Below are 16,716 nucleotides of genomic sequence, written 5' to 3' on the forward strand. Positions count from 1 at the left end.
GTGTCTGTGTGTGTGTGTGTGTGTGTGTGTGTGTGTGTGTGTAGGCCTGAGTGTAGAATCTGGCTTAAGTAAACATTTGGCCACAGCCTTGTGTATGGCGTTCTAATTAAAGTGGACAACTTCCTACTAATTAGTAAAACACTCCTTGAGCTTTAAAGGGAAAACCCAAAGGGCGCCGTATCCCGAGGGCCCTTTGAAATATGCACAGGAAGAAATTAATAACTTGGCTATCCAACATCAAGCAAGGAAATAATTAGGATTTTTTGTTTTTTGTCCTGGTTTTTGACTCTCACTACATGTAGTTTTATCAGGTCAAGGTAACAGGAAGTGATAGCAGGGAGGTTTTTACCCGTCGGACAGCAGAGGGCAGCATAACAGTGTGTGAGATGCTTTCAGTTATTGTATATATAGCAGATTTCATCACATTTTTTAGAATATGTCTGCGTTTTGAAAGTAAAGACAGATACACATACCAGAATAAAAGTGGCATGTTTATGTATTTCCAGTGAAAACTGCATTTTGTATCATAAATAAACCAGTAATCTGCAAGATTAATAACCTGCTTTTTCTCCAATTGATTGGTTTTTGTTTTCATTTTTTTATAATATTAAAATATCATTTGTCCCTGCTGCTATGAGACTTTGTAGTATTTTTTTTTATCTTTCTCACTCCAGACAGCCTGGTTTACAAAGGCTGATGAAGTACAAAGACTGCTCTTCTCCCCCCTCTCAGAGAGTGGCATTCTTCACATTCCACACCGTTTTCCTTCAAAAGTATAAGTCTTCACACTTAATAACTATTGCTACTCAATACATTGATTTAGAAACCTACAGATGACGTTTTACTTCTATTTATTGCATGTTTTTATTCACTAGAATGCTCCAGGTTTTGTTTGTAAGAGTATTCATTGTCAGAACAGCCACTGGGGGGCACAGTTGCCGCAGCTCATTCCTAAAGTCTTTTATTCAGTCTTTCTGGAGTCGCAGTGCTATTTGCTGTACATGCATACTGAAGCACAGATTTCAAAATGTATAAATATGCATAGTAAAAGAAAAATATATACAATGTGCATGAAATGCATTTGTATTAAAAACAACAAAAAATAAATACAACCAAGGCTGATAACATGCCAAAATACATCATATACAACAATAAAAATACAAAATTATACAACAACTAAAAAAAAAAACAGGTGAAAACAATTCATGTCATATATATCATTTTTTTTATTGTTTTGTATTGATGGGTTTTGTGTTGTGACTAATTCCTTCAGCTTGATTTGATTTTGATTTACGTTTGGCGGTCAGTCTGATATTTGAAAAATAAAAAACATGGTAAAACTATCATGTAAGAAGTTAACACAAATTAAGACTTCATGCTACAACAGGCTACTGCGCCTTTCAAACACTGGCAAGTACAGTCTTCGCTATTACAGCAGCTAAAATGGTCTCTGCCATTCTAGCGCTCAACACTTGGTTGAGGAGAACATAACTCATCACCTTCCTTCAGCCTCATACCCAAACTGTCGTGGTGTTCTCTGAAGGCTTTTCCTGCAACAGACAAGATAGTTAACATCATTGTTCTTCTTATCAGAATTTAAAGTCTCATCTATTTATAAAATACTCTGATATTCACCTTCTGCTGTTGGATATACACCACAGCATCGTGGACGGTGACAAAGATATGTTGTGGATTCATGTATTTCATCAGCCCGCTGGACGTTAGGATCTTTAAAACGCTCTCTGTGCACAGAGAACAAGCGGTCAGCATGTATACTCTCTCTAGAAAATATGAACGCTTCTATGTAAAAGTTTGCACAGAATAAAACAGAAAGAAAACAATTAGGAATAAAATATTTGGGGTACATGGGCCTCACCGTTGCAGTTAGCCAAATATACATGAACTCCAACTTTCTGGCACTCAGTGCACATCTAAAGGGGGGAAAAGCAATAATTTGCACTGATTACAATGCATCAAGAAATAAGGAAAAGCCTATACAGTGACATGGTGTCATTCAGGCTCAATGTTTTCAATTAGGTCTTACTTTCACTGACTAACCTGTGTCAGGAGTCTTGCTCCAGCAACATCAACAAATATCACGCTGCTGCAATCGATTAACACTGCCTGGTCATAGCTTTCAGATGTTTCTGCAGAAAAAATGTATTTATTTGAAAGTTCAAACTATTTGCAAAACAAGAACGTCTTCAGAAAATGTTAATATGGTGTTAAAAAGTCTCTTGATTTTTTTTTTTTAAAAATTCATGAAATAGCAATTGTATTTAGAATTGTTTACTTGACATACACCTATACAAAGTCATTGCTTACCTGATTTGAAGAACTCATTTTCTGAGGAAAACGATGTGTTTGCGATCCCTCTTTCCTACAAAAAAATACAGCGGGAAGCGGAAAAGTAAGTATTTTGTATTTTTACCATGTATGTGTACTGTATTTTTTTTTAATATTTTGTGACTCAGATTAATGAGGAATAGCAATAATCATACCACAGTGCTGACAGTGGTCTCCCTCTCCCGTTTCTCCAGGGCTTTCATGGCCTTCTCCCGCCTGCGGATCTTCTCTGGTGTCAGGCCCAACAGCCTAATCATTTCCTCCCTGAAGAAGCTGCGGTTGCCGTAGTAAATGGGCCCATTGTAAGTCAGGATTTTCACTCCAGGCACTTCGTAGCACTGTAAGAAAAATAGAAAGGCATCACCTGTATTCTTGGATATTCATACTGCAAATCCACATGCAAATATGACGAGATATTGACAGGGTGAGAGAACGTTTGTATATTTCTGGAGCTGGTTGCTCATTTTCATATTTTAACGAAGAGAAATAACCCTCGCTCACCTTGTTATGGTTCTCCAGAGGTCTGTAGATTTCTGTGTTGCTGGCCCGACCAAGCACTGAACAACCAGCCCTGTTAAATCATAAACTTTAAATGAATATAAGAAGTTATGATAGACCACATATGCTACTTACATACATGAAGTATGATGTTTGTGTTTATGTGAGTTTTATTTTTAGCCTTCCAGATGTGCACATTTTCCCTTATAAGTGCTTTTGCTGGTTTGCACTATGGTATTTGTGCAGAGGGAATGAAAACTGTACCTTTGTGTGCGGCAGATGACGGTCATCATAGAGAAGACCACCCCGATAGCCAGGCCAAGGTCCACATTGAGTATCACCACAGAGAGCCAAGTTACAAGCCAAACCATCTACACACAAACAGAGACACAATAATGCATCGTCTTGTCAGGATATAACAATTAACAATAGATGCCTGTCAGCGTAAATTATGATTAATTCTAGCCTAGCAATTAATGCGAAAGTGCAAGGATCAAGCAATTTATGTGACGTGCTCCCCGTGTTCCAGTAGGTCAGGATTCCAGGGCGCTGATTAATGCTGTGTTTATTTCAAAAAGTCTGGCAACTGATGATGCCGCAGTTATTATTTAAAGACAGTACAGGTGACATCAATTTGTCAAATGAACTTGGAATAATTGAGTGTTAGTATTACAAAGTATGAAAGACGTGCATGGAAAATATTCTTTCATTCATTTCTTTAAATGGCACATACTTTGACACAGTTCAAAGCTGGAGATACTTTTATCCTGCATGATTAAATTAAACATTATAATATACTTCACCCCAATAAAATGTAAAATGTTCACTAGATCAAGGAAATCTGTGTCACTAATTCTTAAAGTTACATTAGTTGCTGCACTAATTACTTAGAAGTCTGGATGACAGCTATGAGGTCAGTCTTCTATCTCCACACTGCCAGCAAGAACTTCTGCTGCATTCTGGAAATTTGAGGAAAACCCAGCAATATGACAGGAGGCTTTAACCCTGTAAAGCCTGAACTATATGAAAATGGCCAGAAAATTCTCATTTTTTTTAAACTGGAGCATTTATTTAATCTTCAGACCTTTTTTTTAAAAAAAAAATAGAAATTAAAATAGAAATTTGCATATATGTGTTTTAAATTGTATCATGTTTGCTGTTTTTTTTATCATAAACAAACAAAAGCATGTTCTGGTTAAAAAAGAAATCCTACTGATGATGTAGAGCAGGGATGCCGAGCTCATTTTACATTACACTTTGATCTCATGTGGGCTGGACCAGCGAAATAGTCCTCTCTGGCAGCGTACAGAAGTTTATCTATATATTTAATCCCTCAGATAGCTATTTATATGTCTATTTGCAGTGTTTTAAAATAAATAAAGATTCTGGCTGCATTAAATAATCATTCTTCTGTTTTCTGGTATTTATTTGTCTTCAGAGGTGAGAAACACTTATCATGTTATAGCTTGCTTTTAAGTGGCCTCACAAAGTCAATTTTACTGATTCTCCACAGGTCAGGTAAGTCTTGGAACTGCAGGAACATCTGTCTGAGGCTGGTAACATTGATGCATGCCAGGACTGCCTGCAGACACAGACAAAGGATGGGATAAGTGAACGTGCCCCCTCTCCTTCTCTAAAGGTTGTTGAGACACATATTTAAGCTCACCTTGGGTAGGAAGTAGAACAGTGGTCCAATTAGCAGAAGAACAATCAGGACAACAAGACTAGTGAACAACCCGGAGAGCTGCACGAATACACCAAAAGATACAAGGATTTCTATGTTAAATGTAAAATTAGCGTTTTGGAAATTGAAGCATGTTTTTCTGCTCCTATTAGAACATCAGTATAACATCAGGTGTCAAGTTTTCTGCTCCTTGGTGAGAACTCTTAGTGGAAACTGAATATCATGTATGCTACCTGTGTGTATCCTCCAGCACTCTCCAGTATATTAGTGGTGGCTAAAGTGGCTGAGCTAGGGAAGCAGGTAAAAAAGGAGGACACTGTGTTGGAGATCCCATGAGCCAGCAGCTCCTGAAATAAAACACAGGTTCAGTCCAAACACCTGACAGATTTGCAAGAATCGATTTCACCATTTGAACAAGGAGCAGTGACATTCCTACATTTTACCTGGTTGGGATGGATAGAATATCCATGTTTATCGGCATAAATCATCGCCAGTGACACGGACACAGCATAGCCAACAAATGTTATGGCTATTGTGTCCCCAGCAATGGCAGGGAACATGTGAAAGGCAGGCAGTTGTGGCCTCGGGAATCTGAAGACCACAAGATTTGTGAAAATTAGTCTGAGCACTTTTAACTACTGAATGAATCTTTTATTTTATTTTATTTTATTTTTAAATGAAAGTCTAAAAGCTTACCCAGCAGGGATATGGCCAACTATCTCAATGTTGTAAGTGGAGTCCAGTGAGCAGGCATAAGCCACACCTGTGGCAATAATCACCTGAAGCATAAAGTCAGAGTTACAACTGTAAATTATTAAATATATCTTTAGCGTTCACAAAGCTAGTTAACTAACCGTGAGGATCTCCACAGGGATAGGTGTTCGGAGGCGTTTCCTGAAGCGCATGTTGAGCTCCTTAACTGGTACCAGGACGGCCAAACACACCAAAGAGATCAGCAGCTCCGCCGTGTTAGTGTGAGGCAGGTTTTCCATCACCGATGCTAAAGTCTGAGCACACACGACCGTGATAAGACTACAAGAAATAACTCTTTGCTCCAATGAGAACACTTCTTCTTCACCAAGAAGCACTGCTTCTTACCTTGAAGAGAGAGAAGGTCCCAGTGTGGCGAGGGAGCCGCAGGCCCAGCATGCTTTGCAGCTGCGAGATGGTGACGTGGAAGGCGGCAGCACTGGTGAAGGCCTTAACAATTGGCTCAGATAGGTAGGTGGAGAGAAATCCCAGCTGAAGAGCAAACATGCAGAGCTGGGCGAGAAGAGTTTAATGTAACACTGTGAGTTTGATACACACAAAAACTATTATTTCACTTTATTGACCTTCTGTGTCTGTTTTACCATAATAATTCCTGAGAGAAGTGCTATCGCTGAGGCCACTCCAATTCTCTGGGCTTCAAAGTCACTCGCTTCAGAAGAACTTGAGTTCATCTCCAGAGGACTGGGAACCAGCTGCTCCACCACAGAGCCAGTCATCAAACTCACTACAGCAAAGGTCCCTGAAAAGAGGCCAAACATATCCATAAAGCAATATAAAAGTAATCTGACTTTAATTCCAAGATATATGCTTCAAATCATTTAACCCTCACGTACAGGTGGGGTAACATTGACCTGTTTTTGAAAGCCTGAAATGTGATGACTTTTCCTAAAATGAGCCAAAATACAAAAAAGGGAAATATATTATTTACAAGCTAGAAGATTCAGTATATTTAAGGCTTGGTCAAATTTGACCTGCATCTATTGAGACACTGGAAATGGTGTTTTCAGGGAATCTTCAAATTGTGAAACTGTCTGTGTGTATTTGTATGTGATACTGGTGGTTCAAGGGGGACATTGACTCTGTCCCAACAACTGCCTTTGTTCCCATCACATTTACCCAGGTTCCCCCAGTGACTGACTCCAGCTGCTCTTTGAAACTGTGAAATAGGAAAACTGCAGCAGCGATCATTTAAGGTGCACAGAAGCCCAGAGGTCATTAAATCTGCAACTGCAAGCACGAGCAAGGCCATAAAATAATCTCACATATATTCTGAGATAAGTGAGATTACAACCAAGATCAATAGAACCGTTGTGAGTTTCATATGATTATAAAATTTCAGTGAATGCACTCAGTAGTTTGCAATAAACAAAAGAGTTGTTTTTTAATAAATACTGATGATATAGATGGTAGTTGTGATTGTAACGGCTTTTTAATTGTAATAGTTTTACATGGTTATATAGTAAATCCCAACAGCTCTAGAATGTTCTGACCATATTCAAATAATTATTGCTGCTATAAAACATAAAAAACAAACAAACAAACAAACAAAAACACTCCACCTGCTCTCTGAAACATTAATAAAAGATGAAGGTTCCGTTTAATAATGACATGCAGGGTATTTTACAGAGATCTGTAGTTCCAGATTCAGTATAGACACTTATTACGTGGAAGTTCTTGACCTCATCAAAACTTACAGAGAGGGAGTGAAATATGCGCAGTATGTGAGGGTTACATCTGATTATGACTCTGCTGTTATCCCAGATTATTGAATTTCATCTTATACACTTCTCTGTGAATAAATAGACACCCTGTGGACTAACATCTTACCTGTGGATACGTGGCGACCCGTGCCAAAAAACATATAAAGGACAACAGGAAAGAAAGAGGTGTAAAGACCAAATATCGGAGCCACGGATGTGAGTAGAGCAAAGGCCATGCCTGTTTAGAGGGGGAAGAAGAAGAAGAGAAGGAAAGGACAGTTAATGTTGCTTCTCTTTCATTCAGGAATTTACAATCTGCTCCTGTTCTTCACACTAAGGCGATGAAGGCGCAGTGTGATCCGATCAGACACCAACTATGTAAATAGTTTGAAGTTTGAAGTTTACAGTTGAAACATTTTTGAAATACTTATTAAATTTATTTCAAAGTATCAGTATTAATAATGAACTATGTTTTTTTTTGTTAATATTAAATTTTGGCAATTAATTCTAACGCAAACTTTTTTCTTTTTCTCGACGCAGTGTTTTCTCACCTTGAGGAATATGAAGAATACCGACTGTGAGTCCTGCTATGGTATCTCCTAGAATCCATTTCTTTAGCTTGTATCTTGGCAGCCAGCTGAAAATGGGCACTCTCTCCCTCAACAGGTGAAGGCAGGCTCGCTTTGAACACCTGCACCTCCCTGCGAGTTTTTCCCGGAGCCGCAAGCTTCCACTGGCGTTCTCGTCAGAGCCGTAAGCCTGCTTGAATCGGTCCTCCGTGTAAATGCTCCTGTATACAGCAACAGAAGCGCTCATGTTGTCCCTGCAGAGATGACTAATGACACCGTGCAGCCGCAGCAGTTAACTCAGCAGAGGTGTTGTCAGTTATAATACATTTATAGTTAACTCTCCTCTGACCTCAAGAGCCATTACATTTTCCTGTCAGACTCTAAGTAGCCAATGACATTGCTCATAGCTCTACTTTTTTTTTTTTCTTACAGTAATCAACAAGTTTTTTCACATCTTTGTCCAGCCTCAGAAATCATAAAGGTGTGCTGGTCGATTTTCCCCCCGAGAGAAATCCTCTGGGTCCTACTGCTAAAAGTTTTTTTGTTTTTTTCCCCCAGCAGAAGATAGAAAACCAGACATACAATCTTCCTGTCCTTCACTCTCAATACCTACCTCTAAACACACACATACACACTCCTTCACACTGCACAGCTATGTGGGAGGTCAAAGGAGGCACAATTGATAAAGTCATACAATGTATAGCACTGTGAAACTCCTAAAGAGATCAAAGTAGTGTTGCTGGTGGAGCTGAGGTGTAACCTCAAACCATGTCTGTTAACGAGGAGTTCATTTCCGAGAAGGATAAATGTCTGTAGTGGAGGGGGTCGTTTAAACCGTGTAGCCATAAGGAAAAGAGTCTGCATGGTACATGAAACCTCTGTGAAACTCAATCTTACATGGCATCCTGGTTCATGGATCAAACCACACCTTGACTCTGATCACAGATTGTATGTGATGAGTGAGATCTCCTTTGTCAGACAGGAGCGAATACAAGGGAGCTTTGGATAAATACAAGATAAAACGGGATCTGTGTGTGTGTGTGTGTGTTAGCCTGCTGGCCGTATTCTCTGCAAGACGCAACCTGGAAATCTAACCGTATAATCAAAACAGAAATGGTTTTACTGAATGTGTGAGCAAGGGCGAAGCAGAGGGAAATCACAGTCTCAAGAAAGGATTGGTCTGAATGGTGGAGATAAAACTAAGGAAACGGAGAATTTATCTTTAAAGTAAACCCAGTTTTGGGTGCTGTGAATGAATCTCTTCCGTCTCATGAATAAAGTCTCCCATTCTATGAGAAGCTACGTGAGGTAGGGAAGGCAACGCCGCTGCTTTCTATTGTTGTACAGGGCAACACCCAGGGGTTTCGGCTTGAATGGACCCAGACCTTGGCTAGAAGGGCATCAAGTTTAAATTTGAAAAATTCAAAATGTACTGTAACACACGCCCAAACATCAAAGATAACAAAGCATGAGCTACAAATGTTACTGACCATGAACCCAGTTAAGATGGCCACACACACACTGTAATATCACTGATATAGAGCACCATACAGGTATAACAATAGTTTAATAGTTTAATTATTTATATAGCACATTTAATTACAACAAGAGCATTGACCAAAGTGCTGTACAAGAATACAACATACCTAATAAAACAACTTGGAGTATTAAAAGCAAACACCAAATATGAATTAACAAATAACTCTCATGCTGTATTAAAAGCCAGTAAATAAAAATGTGTTTTAAGATAAGATTTAAAAAGATTGACAGTGGGAGCCTGTCTGATGTGTAGGGCTAAATTATTCCACAGCTTGGGCGCTACGGCTGCAAATGCTCGATCACCTCTATGAACCAGCCTCGACCTTGGTACAGCTAAAAGCAAAAGATCACTTGATCTAAGAGATCTAAGGGGGTATAAGTCTGCAGGAGTTCAGATAAATACCCGGGAGCCTGTCCATTCAGGGCTTTGTAAGTCAACAATAAAATTTTAAAATTAATTCTGAAGCGGACAGGGAGCCAATGAAGGGAGGCAAGTACCGGGGAAATGTGTTCGCATCTTTTAGTACGTGTCAGAAGACGAGCTGCACGAGAACTATTATCCCAGTGTAATACCAGAGACAGGTGATCAAAATATTGTAATTAGATTAGAGATTAGATTAGATAAAACTTTATTAATCCTTCGGGTAGGTTCCTCTGGGAAATTTGTTTTCCAAAAAGCACAGCACCGACAGAAGTTACAGAGTTAAGAATATTATATATATATATATATATATATATATATATATATATATATATATATATATATATATATATATATATATATATATATATATACATATATAAATACAAAGACATATATAGATAAAATATACAAAGGGGATAAATAGAATAAATAGGAATAAAAATAAAAGTAAAAATACAAGTGAATTGCACATTTCAAGTCTGGAGTCTATTGTACTGCTGATTATTAACAAAAAGTATTGCACAAAAGGTAATTGCACAGTGAAGTGAAGAGGCACTACAGCTTAGTTGTTCCCCCCTCCTTTGTCCTCCTGTCTCCCCTCCCTCTCCCCTCCAGAGAGGAGTTAAACAGTTTGATGGCGTGTGGGACAAAGGAGTTTTTAAGTCTGTTGGTTCTTGTCTTTGGGAGAAGCAACCTGTCACTGAACAGACTCTTCTGGTTGTTTATGGCTGTGTGCAGAGGATGCCCAGCATCGTCCATAATATCCAGCAGTTTCTTTAGTGTCCTTTTCTCTGCCACTGACACCAGAGTGTCCAGCTTCATGCCGACCACAGAGCCAGCCTTCCTGATCAGTTTTTCCAGCCTGGATGAGTCCTTCTTTGCTGTGCTGCTCCCCCAGCACACCACAGTTAATTATTAATGCTAAAGTTTCACTTACTTTTGAATGCTCAGCCCCAGATATTAAATCCCCTTAAAGAGTTGCAGTTCTATAAAAAAATATTATCTAATTTGCTTTTGCTCACACGTACTTTGCTCAGAATCGAAAAATGCTTTGTTGGTAGATGGAAGATTTCAGCCACTGAGTTCCATAAAGCAGTCAGATGTTTTGAAGGTCTTTAATCTGACAACAATCACAAAACAACTTTGTCAGGTTTGGGAAAAGGTCAGCGTTAGGGTTAAATACGTAGTTGGGGGTCAGGTGAGCTTCTAATTGCTTACAATAATTAACTTATCTATTTATAACTATTACTGCACAATGCAACCAAGCTATGAAGCTGCACGCTTTGCTCTTGTAGATTTCATCACCACAGTGCATCAGACACATTACATGCAGTCATCTGAGTAATTCTTAAAATAAAACTAATCACTTTTGGAGGTTTCATGAAATCATTTTCATATGTCACGTCACCTCAGCCCAGGGGGTGTTAGGTAATCTCACATACGGCGACAAAGCTGGATCGAGGTCAAGTGATTTAGTTCTGAGAAATCTTTCATTCTTATTACTGTGCTTCATTCTCGTTTTTTTAAATGAAAACATTAGCTAATTTGAGCTAAAACTTCCCCGTGTTGTTGTTATTCCCCGAAAGAGAATTCACCGCTAACAATGCAAGGGGAGTCAGACAGGGTGTAGGTGAAAGGTCCGAGGATGTGTTGCAGATGCAAAGCGCTGCGTGGGCAAAGTGTGATGTATTCTTGCCTTTATGACTGAATGAAATAAACAGACATGCATGTGAAGACTTGTTTTTGTTCCTGTGTCATGTTCCTAGAATTTCTGTCTCTGGTGGAGAGGCGATCCAGTGATATTAGGGACTTCCTTTAAATGCCAGGAATGTGGGCTATTGTGTTGATTCGCTCCAGAGGATTTATAAACATGCCAGCAGAGTGATGTGTCTGCAGACTGTTTAAACAAGATATTAGTCAGCTGTTAAAGGAAAAATGCATTCAATAGAAAAGGATATTGAATGCAAAGCCCGAACTACAGACGGGCTTCTTTAGGAATGGTAACAATGAAAATGTGAATAACCGAGGGGCACAGTAAGCTACAAACTTGAGTCCTTTACACAGTTAGAGCCACAAATTATTGGACAAAGACAGAATAACACAATAACAGTACTACTACTACTACTACTACTAATAATAATAATAATAATAATAATAATAATAATAAATTGTTTGGGAATCCTGACAATATTCTAAAAATGTTTTCTAAAAGGGAACGGGGATACAATTTGAGGGGGGAATTAAATTTAAAACATCCTCGTATCCGTACAACATTAAAAAGTTTTTGCATCTCTGTGTGTGGAGTGAAGCTGTGGAACAGACTAAGTAAAGATATAAAGCAATGTCCGAGCATGGCGCAGTTTAAAAAGCGGTTTAAGGAGATGGTTTTTACAGGGTACAGGGAGGAGGTAGAGATTTGATAGGGCGTTCTTGTCCAATATTTTCATGTGTGTGCGGGTGCACGGGTATGTTGGTATGGGTATATATATATTTGTAGGTTGTGTATCCTTTGAGGTGTTAATGGGGTTATTGAAAATGTGTATATGTGCGTATGTGTATATACGTATGTATGGATAGATAGAAACATATATGTATATATATTAAAAAAATTAATAATAATAATAAAAACAAATACACATGACATATAATGTAATTGCAAGGAGGTATTTCTGTAGTCTATTGATTACTAGATAGTGGAAAAGGGGTGGGATTAAATAAGCTTATGCTTCTTCCTGCTCCTTTTTGGAAGGATGAAAGTTATTTGTAGTTGTTTTTGCTCGTTTTCTTTTTGTTTTGCTTTGTTCATTTGTCTCTTTTAATTCTATGTTGTTGTACTTTTTCAACATGTTCAAAATAAAGATTCAATCAATCAATCAATCAATAATAATAAATTGTTTGGGAATTGCAGCCATCTTTAGTCGCTGTCCCCTGTTTTTAGAGGGTGAAAATTATTGGAAAAACTAACACAATTTTAAATATAATGATTGTTTTTAATAGTTGATAGTAGTAGTCAGTGACTGCCTGAAGTGTTGAACCCATGAACATTACCAAATGCTGCCTTTCCTCCTTTGAGATGATCTGCTCGGCCTTTGCTGCAGCCACTTTCAGTTGCTTTCGCAGTGCAGGTTTGTGTTTAATAAGTGAAAGCAGGCTCTGCTGGCTGAGTTTAGGTGACTTGCTCGGTCGTTTCTTTGACTGGAGAAACTGTCAGTCACACGCGGCTCTATTATGACATTATCTCCACCATACTCACACTATATGTTTTGGTTACTCAGTAATGTAATGGATTATTATAGTGAATTCATTAATCACATTGCATTTACAATTATGTTACTTACATTACAAAAGTTATTCAATTACCTGCAGAGTGTACAATGACATGCAGAAAACACCAGCATCCAATTCTTTTATAAGCACATCTCAGTGCAGTCTTTGGTATTTTTTGGTTTCTGTCACTTTTGCAGCTGTTCCATGACATTAATTGTCTCCCCTGAATGACTTCACCTGTGTTTTATGAGCGTCTCTTTTATTTCAACTTCTGTTGTGTTTTGTGTGCATGCTGGTATTTTCTTAGGTTGCGGTGCATCTCTCTCAGGGACGCTGTAAGAATGGGTGGATTGAAAGAAAAAAAACAACATCAAGCGTGCCTTTTTTCTTCCTTTGTAGTTTCTATAATCAGCTCATTTCAGTTTGTGCACAGAGAGGAGGAAACTGGTGGACATCTACAAATTTTGAGGATTAAAATGCACAATATTTTTATTTTTAATGCATAAAAGGACAAGAGCAGTTTTGTAAAGTGCAAACTGCTTCCATGATAGAAACACCTGCAACACATGCTGCATTCAGTAAAGCCGCTACTGCCAACACAACATCAAAGATAACAACAGTGACACAACAACTTTGCAAATATCTGCACACACAGCATGCTAACAAAGGAAAACAGACCAGTCTTAAAAATGTGCATGTACATCTAGGTATATCTACCTGTATTTGTTTCTGTGTGCCCTCATTAGGACAGGGATTTGTGTCAGTGTGTGGGGCTATAGCCTGTGTTTTACACTATTCATTGGTAATTATGTGCTAATACGGAGTAATGCAAAAGTAATACAAGAAGTAGCATGCTTCATGTCATGAGCTGTTTCTCTCCTTTTCCATAGTTTTCTCTTCCCGTCATTTTCATATAAGGTAATCTTGCTTTCATATGTCTACAGATGTGTTTTCAGAACTGTTCTGGCTCTTTTAGACGTTTTCTGACAAACTCTAATCTTGTTTTCTTGCACTTGATTATAACCAGTTGTTTGCACCATGTTGTAAACATTCATGAAGTTGTGTCTCGATTGTAGAACTTGACAATGACACACGTACTTCAGTAATCACATTACAATTATGTGATTACTTGAGTTTAAAAAGGTTCTTCACTTATCTTCATCAAAAGATATTTGTATAGCACTTTACTTGGTCCTAAGGACCCCAAAGCAAAAAAAAAATGGCAACTACATTGTAGCCACAGCCGCCCTGGGGCGCACTGACAGAGGAGAGGCTGCCGGACACTGGCGCCACCGGGCCCTCTGACCACCACCAGTAGGCAACGGGTGAAGTGTCTTGCCCAAGGACACAACGGCCGAGACTGTCGGAGCCGGGGCTCGAACCAGCAACCTTCCAATTACAAGACGAACACCCAACTCTTGAGCAACGATCACTCCCTTAGAATAACATCAAATATGCTTTTTCTTACAGCACCCTTTCACTACAGTCAGCTGTAGGGATGGGTACCGGTATCCGGTGCCATTATGGCACCAGTTCTGACATAAACGGTAGTAACCAGACCGAAAAGCATTTCGGTGCTTTTTTTTCCTGAGCTGTGATACACTTTAGATTCTAGCCAATCATTTTACCTTTCCAAGGATAGTAGGCGGGTCCAGGTACGTACGTTCTTTTAGAGCAGAGCTACAGATTAAAAATGCCCAAGGCAAAGCGGTCAAAGTCTGGCTGTACTTCCCAGCAAAATATGCAAACTCAGCAGCTGCAACAAGTGCTTTAAGCTGATACTGTGATACTGTCAAAGGAGGTAACACCTCAAATCTGATGAAACACCTGGCGACACATAGCGTTTTTTTAAAAGCCGAGAAATGCGCCGAATTTGATAGCTTGCTGCGAGACCTCACATCGTGCACATCTACTGCGGGTGTGGTGCCTGTTATCGGACCCGGAGTTAGCAACATCCCCCAAAACCCCGAAGAGGAGAGTCCTGGCCCCTAGCCCTGCCAGTGTAGCAGAAATGATGAGGATGATGATGCAGCAGCAGCCGTTCTTCTCTGCGTGAGTAGCTTAATGTTGTTCGTGTGTAATTTACGTTGAGTAGGCTAACCACGTTATTACATTAATGCATGTAAGGTGAACTAGCAAACACCGTCATAGCTACATGCGGCTGTCTTCTTGTTTGATGGCAGATACTCCCTTCACCCTGGCCAAAAAGGCTAAAATGACCAAAGAAAAAGTGGAAAACAGTTCAACATGAGAGGTTTTTGGACAAAGTTTGTGTTTTTTTTCCATTGTTTAAGTGCTGCTTCCAGCCAAGAGTGATACCATAAATCCCCCATAGCTGCAGAAAAGGCTAACATTGTTATCTTTTTACAAAAAAACAGTTAAACATGAGAGGTTTTTGGACCAATTTTGTGTTCTCCATTCTTTAAGCACCGGTTTGAGCACCGTTTAAGCACCGGCACCATTTCAAAAGTACCGGTTTGGCACCGGTATCGGATAAAACCTAAAAGATACCCATCCCTAGTCAGCTGATAATAGTTCGTATTCAAAGAAAGGAACCGTTACTGTTATTTTTATTGCGAGAAAGGACAAGAGCATAATAGTAAAGTGCAAACTGCATCTAAGACAGACACAATGCAACTAAGCATCTGCACCACAGCATCCTAACACAAAGCTCACAAAGAACCCAGGCCGATGTTGCAGCTGAGTGCATGCTGAGCCCTGCAGCTGGAGCCTGATCTTAGGTACAGGTGACAGAAGCAGTGTTGAGCAGTCAGGCGTGCAGCATTGTAGCCTCCATTTCTACAGTACAATCAGAATTAAAGTCTCTTTGAGCCGGTTTCAGCTTTACATTTTGTGTTGTCGGTGTTGTGTTCATATTAAAACACGTACAGAAAGCTCTTGTGTGAACAGGCATTTATGTAAGTGTGTGGGACTGTTATTATTATTGCTAACTGGTAATTATGTGACAGTTCAGTTGATGTTCAAGAGTAACGCAAAAATAACATAACTAGTAATGTAGCAAGCTACTTTCTCCAGACAGTAATAAATGTACTGCATTATTTTTAAGAAAAGTAATGAGTAATGTGTAATACATTACTAATTTGAGTAACACTGACGACAACATCGGAGTAAACCTGCTGACACAAAACCAAAAACTATGGGTCCTAACGACCTTTTTTACATCCTTATTTTTTTTCACTGTTGTTGATGTTTTTGAAGAATTTTCCTGGAAGAAAAACATTTAGTTATCTTGTCTAAAAAAATCCCTCTTCAGTTCAGTGAGGCTTGGAAAAACATCCAATCCGATGGCAGCTGAAGTTTTGTTTGGCAGCGCACCTCATGATCCCACTTTCCTTGTTGCAATCGCATTAATCACATTATAAAAATACCTCATCCAGCCTGTCTCCTTCATGCTGAGTGTGTGTCCTGATCTTACGGGGTCTTTCAATTATTCTCTTCCAGGGAGAGTCTCCAGTTACTTTGTGGCCTATAGTTCCTGCTATTGTTCTTTATCTACTTTATGGGACGCTTGTCCCGACCCCCCATGGCATGTTCCTTTGGAAGTGACCTTGTCAATGAGGCTGACTGCTAGAAGCCAAGCCTCTCCTTGTGTCTCCCTACCTCTCCCAACCCTTTCCGTCTGCTGCTCGTCTCCATCCATTAGTGCCTCTCCTTGTCCTGTCCAAGTATTGTCTGACTTCAGAAATCATCACAAAGCATAAGATTGAGTCATAAATTTATGGTAATTTGTCACTTACATGTCAGAAAGCTCCTGCAAGGGTTAAATGCCAAACAAAAACTAGGATTTTGTCAGACAACCACTTGATTTGCTTCAAAAAGTATTTATTTTTTTAATAGAAGCTATTTTTGGAAAATACATTAATAAAAGCAAAAATTGCATATTTTTTTTAGCTTTTG

General features: G+C 39.1%; 1 protein-coding gene across 1 annotated transcript; it reads right to left on the bottom strand.

The window, feature by feature from the left end:
- Nucleotides 1-486: 486 nt before the first annotated feature.
- Nucleotides 487-9,098, bottom strand: slc26a10 (solute carrier family 26 member 10). Its single transcript, XM_085145885.1, has 18 exons — nucleotides 7,551-9,098; nucleotides 7,127-7,237; nucleotides 5,881-6,038; nucleotides 5,627-5,791; nucleotides 5,383-5,535; nucleotides 5,225-5,307; nucleotides 4,972-5,119; nucleotides 4,762-4,875; nucleotides 4,511-4,588; nucleotides 4,331-4,426; nucleotides 3,109-3,215; nucleotides 2,848-2,917; nucleotides 2,502-2,684; nucleotides 2,326-2,380; nucleotides 2,059-2,147; nucleotides 1,877-1,931; nucleotides 1,636-1,742; nucleotides 487-1,550 (listed from the first exon to the last, which is right to left on the bottom strand). Exons 1-18 carry the CDS (start codon nucleotides 7,813-7,815, stop codon nucleotides 1,512-1,514), a joined length of 2,076 nt encoding a protein of 691 aa, XP_085002011.1. The 5' UTR covers nucleotides 7,816-9,098; the 3' UTR covers nucleotides 487-1,511.
- Between the last annotated feature and the right edge of the window lie 7,618 nt (nucleotides 9,099-16,716).

Source organism: Neolamprologus multifasciatus, chromosome 20 (assembly GCF_963576455.1).
Source record: "Neolamprologus multifasciatus chromosome 20, fNeoMul1.2, whole genome shotgun sequence".
In the NCBI taxonomy this organism is placed as follows: domain Eukaryota; kingdom Metazoa; phylum Chordata; class Actinopteri; order Cichliformes; family Cichlidae; genus Neolamprologus; species Neolamprologus multifasciatus.

Coding starts and splice junctions, on each gene's coding strand:
- slc26a10 (XM_085145885.1), bottom strand. CDS start 7,815: ATGAGCGCTTCTGTTGCTGTATACAGGAGCATTTACACGGAGGACCGA. Junction 4,589..4,761: donor GTGCTGGAGGATACACACAG/GTAGCATACATG, acceptor GTATTCGTGCAG/CTCTCCGGGTTGTTCACTAG. Junction 1,743..1,876: donor ATATTTGGCTAACTGCAACG/GTGAGGCCCATG, acceptor CTCTGTGCACAG/AGAGCGTTTTAAAGATCCTA.